Here is a 12,932-nt window from a genome sequence, read left to right on the forward strand (position 1 = left end):
TTGAACTTTGTTTGTTTGCAAAAATAGCACATATTTTGTAGATCTTAACCAGAGTAAAACAAAAAAAACTCTGTTGTTATCAAAAGAGTGAGAGCCTCAAAAGGAGTTGTTTGAGGCAAAAACGGAGATTTGTCCTTCAATTTAGTTGAAGGAGCAAAACGATGTAAGCTAGCACCGATTACTTGTATTCCATAATGATCACTTTGCAATATCCATAGCAGAAAACACTAATCGTTAAAAAGTAATCACCAGTCGAAAGATAACCGATAACCTTAAAAGCATCAAAATTAACTCATTTTAAGCGAAACCCTCCACAAACCCTCCAATTCTTATAGCCATTGCCCAGTTGCAGCCCGTGGTAAGGGCTCCAATCCTGCTGGTATGCACGCACAGAGGCGGCAAGGTCAGCCCTCGGCGCACCGATAATTCGTAATAAATAAATTAAAACACACTTAAGCAATCGGCACGGGCTTTCCGCGTGTCGGTGATTATCCTAATTAATACACTTGTTCGCTGTATTAATTTATTAGTGCCATCGTGCTGATTGCCGTCAGCTTAATGGTACTTTGGTTCGGTGCCTGTTGCGCGCTGCCCCGTGAGTGCGTGCGTGCGTGTGTGTGTGTTTATATGTTCTTGTTCCCTCCCTTGAGCAAGGAAGGTAAGTTTTGATTCGCTGGTTGAAGGTATATTCCCTTTCGATGCAGCTTAGCACTGACGTGGACGCGGTCAATGCATCCGCGATATGATGGAAATCCCATTTCCACTATCAGCACACATTTTCGACGACCGGTGCCGTTTCGTTTGGCATCAACGACAAACGCGACATCATCATCCAACGTCAGCCAGCCCGTTGTCGTCCACCGGCTAGCAAGACGGTTGACACCTTGCACCGCGAATCGACACGACACGCGGGATAACAGATTGACCACACACTTGTCGCCATCTTATGGCGACGAGAAGCCCACGAGCTCGTGCCTGATTTCAGCGCTGTGTGCTGCAGCGTCTACGTAACTTCACAGTTTTTTTTCTCCCCACTGATCGAATTTCGTTTCAAATTTTCATTTACTTATGTCCAGCAGAAATCGCACCTTTGCCAGAACCTGGCGTTCACCATTATCGCGTTTGCGTCGCGCATCAAGTGGTCGTTGCGTGGCGTGGTTTAAACCGAACGAGCGCAAACAGTCCCGAGACGAGTTACGAGTCAAACCCAAACGTCAGCGTTGTTGTCCCCGCGCTGCATTAAGTGGTGCGGTTGTAATGATGGCGAAACCGCCTCGCCAGACCGCTGCAGTCGCAAACGCCAGACGACAGGCAATCAAAATCGGAGCAAAATCCTCCACACCATCGCGCACCCGTGGACGCGTTACGGCGCCCGATGTCGCGATGATGCCGAGCGAAGAGTGCAAAGCAGCACAAAACATAAGCAGACGTTTGACCAGCGGACTGTTGCTTCATCTTCACGGTGCACGGTCGTTACACGGCCAGGATCGATCAGGATCGCAACGGCAAGGGTAATGGAGAACAGATCAGCTCTCGCCAGCCGCGAGAGTTGATCCGCTCAAATTGTCGCGCTGTAGGCAGGCGAAAACTGTTACGGTAAGAAGATGGTACGCGCCACGGTCCCCGGCACATGCCAGCGGCACGCCACGTTATTTGTGCTTAAAATTTATTAACATTTATTTGTCACTTTTCTTGTCGTCGCGCGAGTCAATGCCGTTGTCGTGCGTTGTCGCCAATAATTTAAAATCACGGACCTGGAAGCACACCCGGCCCCGTTTCGCCCGGAATATTCGTTTAAGTCAAACCCTTGGTAAAAGGGTGAAAACGCAAACTCCCTGCGTAAATTGTGCATGAACGGGGAAAAAAAAGTTAACACGCGATGCGGAAAGAGACTTTTTACATATGCTTTTGCTTCCGTTTCGTTGACTTTCGCTTCTGTTTCATTCTGTAGATCTATCTGCAATGTTGAGTTGCGTATTCACAATCAACCTATTGCAACTATTTAACATTAATATGATCATTTTTGTTGGTTTTAGAGAACATTCAGGTAGATGCTGATAAAACATAAAACAAATATTTGTTTTCGTATTTTTTAAAAGGAGAAATACAGTCAGCTAGTTCAAATAAGTTACCAAAATTCTAGCTTCCTCGCAGCGAAGAAATTTCCACATAGAGGTTATATTGTTTGGTAAAACTTCTATTGAACATACCGACAAATGACGAAGCTACTGTCGCAGGAGTTAATTAATGCTTCACCATTCGCTCATGTCCAATGTTTAATGTAGAAAAGCGCTTTTTCCTAAAACAACGCTTTGCAAATTTATGCTAAGAATTTTTCGCTGTTCGGTGAACCGCCCAGCCAGCAAAATATTGTTAATTTACCCTTAAATCACCCTTTATTTAACAGGTAATTGAAAATTTATGTACCCTTTCGAGCATTCTTGACATATTTACATTGGCTCTTTGAGGCATGTTGTTTTTATTGTACTCGTATTTAGATACTGGAGTAACAAGAAAATTTTTGTTATACTTTGGTACTGGGGATTATTGGTTTTCCAAATTTTTGGCGATAGTTAAACTTTTCTATTGGTCTTGGCTAACTATAACTCTCTGTTATCTTAAAAAAAAAAACATTTTATATACATTCCATTTTTCAATACATTTTTTTATACATTTCAATAATAAAATGATTCATAGTTTTAGTATGCTTAGCCCAAATAGTAAGCTCATACCCATATAAACTCTTCATTAGAGTGTTTTCTGGAATTTAAGTCCTTTTCGATTCAAACTGCTGTTAGATTTCCTTTGAAAATGTTTTATTCAATGTAATTATTTATTATTTAAACATTACAATTTTTGTTTGTTAAACTTGCATAATTTTGTCGTGAGTCGAATTGTTAAAACTCGCTCGCGTCAATTAAGATGTAGACATCTTTTTTTCTTTTATATCATAATTTTTCCAATTTGAAATGTTTTTTTTAATGTTAACGTTAACGTTTGTTTTTTTTCCTCTTCTTTATATAATAGCGTTCCCAAAAAACATGCGTATAGGATAAGTGATATTATAAATTTTTGAAATGTTGTAATATTGGCAAGTAATAAAATACAATTATTGATAAAATCAATAATAATTAATAACAAGCCAACTATTAAATACCAATTTTGTTCATACTTGGGTTCATATACTCTAACTATCTCGTGAGAGTGATCCTTATGCAATAGATCTGTTTCAGGTTTAAGAAGCTTGTTGCCTAATTATTGCTACCTACCATAATAACATTTTATTCATAAAGAAGAAAAATAACTAACAATAAATTTATTTAAATATGTTAACACAACAGATTGATTAATGACTTGTAATTTAAGTGATTAATCAGCTGATCGAGTAACGGCTTCAACTCGCTGCAATCTGTATAATGCTTTGTTCATATTTTGCCAAATCCATTTCAAAAGAAATGTCACTCTTTCACGATCTTCCATTCGCGAATTGCACCAGCTACCTATACATTTACAATTAATGCATTTTTGGTACGATGGGATCATTGCTAACAATTCAGGTTGAAGAATGATCGCCAAAGCAGCAGGATTGTTTTTTTTTGTTCTTTGCTTACACGCGACATTGCATCAATGTATTCTTTATAGTCTTTTAAAATGCTGCTGTTTTACGAGACCAATTGACAAACAAGGTGGACAGTTTAACGTGCGTGAAAATAAATTACTGCGAAATTTTGGCCCACAGCTAGGCCTATGTCGTGCAACGCACGGTGAAAAAAAAACAAACCATGAACCAGTGAAGAGGAAACGCGTATTTTATGCGTTTTTGTCACACTTTCTGCTCGCTTCTGCCGAACCTTAAACACGCTGCCAGACGCGAGTGAATGAATAAACGTGTGGCAAAGAAACCGTTTGCCTATCGTTCAGCTTGTGCACTGTGATTCTTTAATTTGTCTCTTTTAATTTCATTGCTTTCAGCTCCGTTCGGGGTGCTTATGCTGCGCATTTTAGCCGATACATTTTTAGCTAAAGGATGCATATTTTTGGTGCGTGATTTTTGTACCGTGCATAATTTATGGTTTAATAGCAACCGCAACCCACCGAAACGAACGCCGCGGAACGGTACCGCTTGTGATGCTGATGAAATGAAATGATGCACTTTGGGTGCATCTAAGTGAAAAAAAATGCAAACAAATGAACGAATAAACTGTTAAACATGTAAGCGTGTTTTAAAACCAGTACTACTCAAATGCTATAAAGTATGATTTGTTTTTAACAACTCCGCAGGTTTGCATCAATTGTTATATTTGTAAAACGGTTCAACTTGAGTATTAACGCACGGTCAGCAGAAAAAAAAGTTCATCTGCTGCTCAGCTGAAACATTCCAGTTATCGGGCAGTGATCCTACACATATACGCGTGAGGCTTGCAAGGTTGTTCGGGTGACTGGCTGCCTGACTGCCTCTGCGGTAATAAATCAAATACCATCTATGAGCAATTCCCGCCGATATCAAGTGAGAGCCCTACAGAGCGTATTAAGCGGGCCGGAAAATTCGCGCAAGCCTCATCTTGTGCGGATAAATCTGTGTGTCTGTGTGCGACGTCTGTGTTTGTGTGTAGGCTTTGGCCAGGCCGTGGCCAGGGCTTCGGTTTGGAGTGTCCCGTGCCAAACGACTCGTGGCTGTCTGCAGATTGCTAATAAATAATAAAAATCGAACACCACTCGGTCGAATCTTAGTGGCTTCGTGTGTCCGCATGACGATGCACTGCCACCGGTACCGGCATGGTGGAGGCAAAGCAAGGGACAAAGAGCAACTGTAGGTTTAATAACAACGAAAAATAAGAAAAACGAACACCCAGCAGTTAGGCAAAGGAGAGCGTATTAAGCAAATAACAGCAACAAAAAAAATCTGAAATAACACACACGGTGCAGCGAAGAAATAAAACATTCGACGCGACATGCAATCAGCGCCAAGGATGCCAACGCATTCAACAGGTGACGAGTGTCTGGCGTAGCCCCGTGTTCTGGCGTGGTGTCTCCGGCACCGATGGTCGGCAGAGTGGTGGCGACTCTGCCACACACACACATGCTGATGGAGTGGCACGAAAGCAGGAAACAGGCTTGCAGCACAGGTTACCTGACAGCGCCAGTGCCAGGACAAATTTTCAACGACCAGAAGAAGGTGCACCGAAGTCGAAAAACATTGAAATTACATTAAATTATATAGACAAAGTCGTGGGCAGAGATAATGCATTTCTTCAACCTAGCGTTTCGAAACGCTCCGTATGCTCCCGATATACCGGACACAACAACCACCGGTGCCGGTCGTATCGGGAAGAGTCGCTCGCTTGCCTAGATAATTGTGTCGTAAGTGATCACAAGCAAAAAAAAGAGTTTGTGACACTCTGCTGCAGACAGTGGGATCATCCGGAGCGATGATCATCGCGTGCATGGCAACCGTTCAAATGGAATAGATCGATCAAGAGTTTCGCGTCATCTTTGGGCAACCGATTTGCGGTGTCTGAAAAAGCACACTTACTCACAAATGTACCGTACTTTAGCGTGTATAACGACCCCCTTTTAGGTCAAAAACTGACCAAAGTCTAATTAAGGGGGTCGTTATACAAGGGTAGTAACTTTTCCGTTCTAGCTTTATGGATTAAAGGTCGTTTTGTTGAAATAAAAGGATGGATGGATAAGACAGGGATGAATCTGCGGTTTCAAAATGCTTAGAACAAGAGACCTGGAGCTCTTAAAAAACCTGAAGACCTGGAGCAGCAAAAGTTAAACAAATTCTTCCTCAAAACAAAACGTTTCTGGATGTCATTCCTGAAGGTCTAACCAGTTAGCTGCAACCACAACCGTTTAAGAATATGATAAGAGAAGAATGGAGTAAGTGGATAAAAGGACTCCTGCAGGAAGAATAAGAAAAACCCACCATTCCAGCGATCTGTCAATGGGTCATTACTGCATAGTCAGGAGTCAGCGAAGCGATTGATCCTCAGCGAGGACTGAGGATCATGTAATCACGGGGATGATGACAAAATAAAAATGTGTTTGAAAACACCAGTGAGGACGATACGAAAGAGTATTATGAATTGTAATATTCAAAATTAAATGTAACAATAAAATTGTTCCAATTGTTTAAAAAAAAAAGAAATAAATTCTTTTTTTTGCAAAAATCTTGGATAATACATCTAGGGGGTCGTTATACACGGGGGGTCGCTATACACGCCAAAATACGGTATTGATGGCAGGGAGCGAAGACTGACGAGCTACTAAGTATCACTTTGAGTCGCACTACTTGATCGTGTCCACTAAAAGTATCTCACGTTCGTTGACTTGCTCATTACCGCAGCAAGCAAATATCAAATTACTCTCGTTCTGCATGCAATACGAATAGACAGCGCATACGGCAACTCTGCGTTTCCAATCAATTGCTTTCGAAATAATTTTTATTCCACCATACCGTCCTACGGCAGCTGCTACAACATTTGTTTTCGGTCCGTTGGAATTATGTTGCAATCGAACGGCACTGCCTAAATCCCAGTCGAGTCCCCGTGTACGCTGTCGTGTAGCAGTACCCATCACCACCACGATCAACGGCCCAGTTTCAGGTCCACCAATCTTGCGTGTAACAAATCGGCGAAAAATTGCTCTCCGCGACGCGTCCGATTAAGCAAAGAACATGCAACGACAACGACAACAACCAAAAAGTCAACCGAGTAACAGACATTCGGCCTAGAGTGCGTGGCGGGTAAGGCGTAAAAGCCTCCCCCATCCCACCTCGTGCAAGAACTGTAGCAACAGCTGAAAACTTTGGCCGCCCGAGCCCCGAGTGACCAAGACGACAGCTTTAATTAAACGATAACGCTAATGGACTTAATGATAAAAGTGTCTAGTTTTATTAATAAATTTAGCACAAATTGACGTGACGATGCGACCGGAGCGCGTTTTGCAGCCGCACCTCGGCTCGGATGGAGCGGCCGGACCTCTGACTTAGGCCTGACGGGGCCTGACTGGAGCTGTGTTTGCTTGCGTGCGCAAAACAGCATTCGAGGGGCGCGAGTGCGCACCAAGCCGGGGAAAAACCGGGACCCGGGAAAAGAAAAACGACCTTTACCGCAGGGGGAAACCTGGATTGTCTGGACGCTTTTACACACGTGTGCTGTGTGGTGGTGTATCTTCCGTCACCAGCGAGTTGGTGCCAGCACGCAATGCTCCGGATTCGGATGTAGAAGGGCGTTAAACACTTACCTTGAAGCTGGTTAGCGGTGGCTGTCGCTGCTGAAAAGTCGGCCGCTTTCTGTAGATTCACCTTTGGACGGTTTTTAGCCGAGGACGCTAGCGTGGAGGTGGACGGCACGGGTGCTGGGGAGAAGAAGGCCGCGGTGGACACGGTTGGGATGTGGTGCGACAGGGACGCGGGAACGCAGGTGGGTGGGTGGGAAGGGGATGAGGAGGTGGTAGTGGCGGTGGTGGAGGTACAGGAGGCCGTTGTTATGCTCGCCACCGTCGTGCTGCTCGCTGATGCGGCGGCGGATGTAGAGTTCTCCAGCAGCAGCTGCTGGACCTGCAGTATGTCGACGTACTCGTCGAGGCTGGACGCTGCCGGGTGTGTGGTGCGGCCGGACGACACGGAACTACCGTTGGGTGCTGTTGAAGAGGGGGGCACGATAAGACACAGCCGACGGATGGTTCCACGGTAGAATACGTACGGTTCAGTCCGAAGCTGTTGAACCCGGGATACAGCCCGTTCGCCGACGCGCCGTTGCAAAGCGTTGCGAATCCACCGTGTCCGAAGCTGGCCGCCGTTACCGGGGACAACGCCGTGCGATGACTGTGGTGATGGTGATGGTGAAGCTGAACCGTTTCCTGGTGATCCTGCAACTGCTGTTGCTGCGCAAGGGTGTGACCGTGGTACGCTCCCTGTCCGGTGTGATCCGGCGCCCCGGCAATGGCAGCCGAACCACCCTGCGTACCGCTGTCGGACGGACGTGCGCTAGGGGATGATTCCGTTGCCGCAACACCGTTGGAAGGATGCGAATGTTCGGACGGTGAGTGCACCTGCTGGTGGTGGCTATGGTGATGGTTATGATGATGCGCGTGGTGATGCAGCAGATTGAGGTTAGTTGTTGCACTTACACTACCGTAGATGGGTTCACTTTCCCGACGCATAGCTAACATTTTCTCTGCCGTCAATGCACTGACACGCACGGCACAATGGAAAGCGATGCACAAAATGGGCGGAGGAACGGAACGAAACTAAACAAAACCAAACGATATTAAATGATAAACACTCCATTAGCGCAAAAGCACGATTAAATACCGGCACACGAAGGAACTGCACGTATTCATGGTGATAACATAAAAAAAAAACACTTGCAACAGTTGGATAACTTTCATGAAATAATCACCATCATTCACTGCACGATGCACGGTTTGGTGTTTGTTGGTTTGAGACACCGGACTACAACTTCACTATGTCGTACAATTTCACTTCATTTGCATAAGCTCACATATCATTTGCAAAGCAACATTCGTTTAAAGCACTGAAAATGGTGTATGATCGTTATATTGGTGCAATTCGATGAGGTAGCCTTACGCAGAACACTTTTACATGGTCGATATTAAAGCACTTGGCAAATTTCTTCGTTTACACTATCGTCACACAAAATAAAACCTGTAAAGAGACAAAATAATAACAAACAAAGACTTAGTAACTTCACTAGGGTGATCACACATTAAAATAACGTTAGAATAAATTAACGAAATCGTAATAAAAAGTCTGCTAAACAGATGTTTTATTTTGAGAATTGAGATTTACCGTCGGCAAAACAACAACTTGAATCGCAAAGAATTCTTTTCGCACTTTTTCATGTCACAATTCGTGGTAGAGATATTATTTTTCTCCAGTTTTATTTACGAAATTAAACATTATTTACAAACCCATGTAAACAGGGTGTTGCATGCCGTTAAAACTTACTCACAGCTTTTAAACCTTTTCGCACTATTTATTTCACGGGCACTTGTGACCATTCGATCGAAACCGTCAGCTCGTAAAAGGGTTCGTTAATAATTCGTTAATACTTTTGCACCGAAGTTCGGACGGTGTTCGCCAAATCGCACGGACAATCCACCGTTTTTTTCCCGCACTAAACTGTCTCGCACCGTGGACGGCAGACGCGACCGGACTCAGGTGTTTCAAATCGGATCGTTTCGCAAACTGAACCACCGATCGAGATCGTCGAATGAAAGTGTGGCAACTTCCCGGACACGTTGCGCTGGCCGCGAACGCAAAAGCAGCTGCGCACCGTGCGCGCATCGGCAACGCTCCGTAGGTTGCCGAACAGGAAATGCGACCCCCGGGGGTGGAGGAGGGGGCAGGAAGAAAAACACATCACACCGAAGAAAAGTATGAGATCGCGGCACAGCTCATGGCGCGGTGACGAATTTTCTTTTGCTCGTGCCGCGCAAACGGAAAGGGGAAATGTGCCGCGCCCGGTGGGTGTTTAAGGGGAGCACGTAGCACGTTGGTGGGTTTATTAGTATCCGACGTTAGTATCCGATTTTGGTGCGGTGGTGTGTATTGTGGGTTGATCATGCCATGCATGCGCGCACACAACCACGCACGCGAGCGGCCGTGCTGCCAAAACTTAAAATGTCAAACGAAGCCGGCTTGAGTGTATGGGTTTTGTACGATAAGTAACGAAAGCAAGAAAATGGTGATGATCGCGGAAAGGTGCTCTGTGGGGGTGTTTATTCACGATCATAACTTTGCAAAAATTCACCCACGACGTACACACACAAGACCGCGATCTTCGAACACGTTCACAATTCAAACCAACACATCCGGCCCGGCACACTAAACACTTGTTCGCGCATTGTCTGACAGTGTGTGACATCTCCCTCGCATGTGTCGTCGTGTGTTTGAGTTAATTTCGTCACCAAACAACAACATTTTGCAATCATATTTTGTGCTGGTGTTCTCAAGTTCAATCTCTCGGGGTGTGCGTGTTGCCAGATTGATCTTTGTTTGTTGGCTGCCAACGTAGAGCAAGAATGCTACTAAAAGAACACTGCGTCACACTTTTAAATTTTGCTTTTGCGCGCACATACACAACCATGCATGCTTGTTACAACAAAATTGAACAAGGAACAACATTTCTATGCTTACTACGATTAATGCGGTAATTTCACTAAGTAACACTCTGTGCAGAGGGCCACGCTTTCCACTGTTAATGCCTAACACTAATCACGAAATCCTTTCATTGTATTACTCGCACCCATCAAACTGCGTCCTGCCGACGGGAACGCAATCGAACGATTAATGAATGAAGTTCGAACCGTGCTCCATTCATGCGGCCAAATCGACACGCTATCAGCAGATCGTGTGTATTATCGATGCGCAACGATTTGGACGACATGCTTCCGAGGAGCAGCGCCATGTGATAAAATGTGCACAGGCATGAGAGCGACAACTAGCCGACAGCCGCAAAAGAGAAGAGCAGTAGTGGGCCACTACCGATAAGGGCCGCCGGTCGAACGCGAACATGAGTGGGCTGCGGAGGGTTGAAACATGTTGAGCATTAGATGCTGCCGGCGGTGAGAGTAATGGTAATGTAGGATGCAGTGAGCGAACGAATGGAGAAAGTGAGCAACAGGTGCTCCCGGTTGATGAAGACGCTACCGAAAGTAACCGCGCGCACGGCCATTAGCAAACGCGTGAAAGCAGGACCAAGCGATGTTTGCAGCACGAATTCAGCGGCAGAATTTGAATGGAATGAAAAGGAGTAGCAAAAACAAAGTAATTGAAAACCACCTCAGACATGGCTAACACAATTTTCTTTTGGCTAGTTTTTCTCTCTCGTCCTTCGAGGACTTTCGATGATGATGTGCAGAGGTTAGTTGGTACGTGTGGGCGTTACGTCGTTACTCCTTGGTAACAATGGGCGGTTATTGTGTTGTGAGTTGCCGGTATGTTGTCTTTGGAGCAGGCTCAAAAGTTCTTCACTGCACCATTCTAACCGCAGCTCATTTCTGTGGATTGGTCGAGAGCCTTCTACGTATAAGAGGTTGCTGGAGGCGCCTGGTAGCTCGTAAAAATGCGGGCAACTACAGCTCGAAGAATTTCAACACAATTTATGAATGAATCGCGCTTGTGTGTGTGTGTGCGTGTGGGATGCAGGAAATTTTGCTCCTTTTAAGCTCAATTTTTCGGCTATAAAGCGCGGTCATAAGTAATTGATTTTACAGGCAGTTGTTACTAGGACATACAGGTATTTTTTATTTAAAAAAAATCTTTAGATTTTATTTTAAAATTGAGATGGAGTGGAATTCGTGCTCTTGAGATATTCATAATGCGAATAATTTTTTTACTTCAGTTTAAACCTTTTTATTAATAAAAGTGAAGTTTAAAAAAATCGTTCATCATCACCCGTTAGATTTTTGTGCATATTTTTGAAAATTTACTATTCAAATCTTATTAATTGTTAGATACTTTAAAACGATATAAAGCTACATACCAAACAACCCGTGGGAGATTCCTTCCGATTTCAAAATACGATACAACGTTATCACTTGGTGGTCATTTACACGATAGTCCAACTAAACTATTTTGCCAACCTTGTATTTGCTCAACACCAACACTATCGTTCACTTTTCCTGTGGGAAACTTGCAGGACACGGTTGTTTTAATTAACCTTAGATGTGGCAGTGCGAGATGAAAAGGGGAAAACCACGCTAAGCTTTGGCGCTTTTACCCCGCGTACTGTCTTCCAAGGTGCACAAGGACTGCACCGAGCGAGAGCGTGAACCAAGCGTCGAGCGGATGTACGAAAAAATTGTGAATGAAACGACGTTCCGGTGGAAAAACGTGCCGCTTTACGCGCTGAAACCAGGGAATCAATTGCGTGCCAGAAGCGTGAGCGGAACTAGATGATACGGACGAGAGTTGGAACGGCGAGCACTAGAGCGAGAGCGGTTGTTTGCTGAAAAGGTAATACAATACAATATGTACCCTGATATTGAGTAGGTAGCAACGCGTATGTGAGTGTGTGCCACTCGGGGTGGCGGAAGGAAGATGCCAGGACCCGCAATCATGGCGAATCCCGCCCGAAATGTACTACCGAAACGGACAAACGTGTAAGCGAGACCCCTTGGCTGAATGTTCGAGAGTGTTAGAACGAGAGACAAAGTTGCGCCGAGTGGGTAGCTGACGTACGAAGGGAAACGTATGGTTTGTGTGTAGGTGGCCAATATAACCGGGGCGACAAGTATGCCTGGCCCGTACGAGAGCAGGCGAACAACTGCGAGCAATCGAAGACACTTCCCGTATGCGTGAACGAAAGGTGCGAACGTGTGGAGCATGGAGTCGAACAACAACAAGCAGCAGCAGGGCAAACAAAAAAAAAGGCAAAGCAGTATATAAAATAAGGTAAAGAACGGGCGACAAAAGATCCGGCCATCGTTTTAGTTTGCTTACACTGGTGGGTGGCAGTACAGTGGGAGGCTGTACAGCAAGTGGGACGATATTAGGTGGGTCGTCACAAACAGGGCACACGTACGACCCGGCAAATGGCTGCCCACACACCGTGAGCGTATTCGTAGTGTCCAGGCGTATATGAATAGGCCTACACACGGAGATGCACATACACTAAGGGCGTTTTACTACGCGGAGGAACTGCATCGGGAAGTAAATAATACTCGCTAGGAAGGGTAGCAGCCACCTTACAAATTCAGGTACGAGCAAGAGTCCGAAAGGATAACGTAAAAAAAGAGAGCCAAAACACATCAATAAGTCGAATACGATCAAACAACCCAAAAGAACAATAAGAAAACAAGCTTAACAGAGTAATAAAATGTTAAAAATGTAATAAAATAAATAAAAAAAACCCCCCATAGCATAAAAGAACTCCTCCCGGTGTCGACCAAATGCA

The 12,932-nt window shown here is 44.7% G+C and overlaps 1 protein-coding gene across 1 annotated transcript in view; it reads right to left on the minus strand.

The window, feature by feature from the left end:
• The window catches only part of LOC128310747 (serine-rich adhesin for platelets), a 67,258-nt gene extending 59,077 nt beyond the window's left edge, over nucleotides 1–8,181 (minus strand). The window contains exons 1-2 of the mRNA XM_053047462.1: nucleotides 7,713–8,181; nucleotides 7,252–7,650 (exon numbers count right to left, since the gene is read on the minus strand). Of these exons, the coding sequence (XP_052903422.1) occupies nucleotides 7,252–7,650; nucleotides 7,713–8,181 (868 nt within the window). The remainder of the gene's footprint in view (nucleotides 1–7,251; nucleotides 7,651–7,712) is intronic.
• Between the last annotated feature and the right edge of the window lie 4,751 nt (nucleotides 8,182–12,932).

The sequence above is a fragment of the Anopheles moucheti genome, chromosome 2 (genome assembly GCF_943734755.1).
Source record: "Anopheles moucheti chromosome 2, idAnoMoucSN_F20_07, whole genome shotgun sequence".
Lineage (NCBI taxonomy): Eukaryota > Metazoa > Arthropoda > Insecta > Diptera > Culicidae > Anopheles > Anopheles moucheti.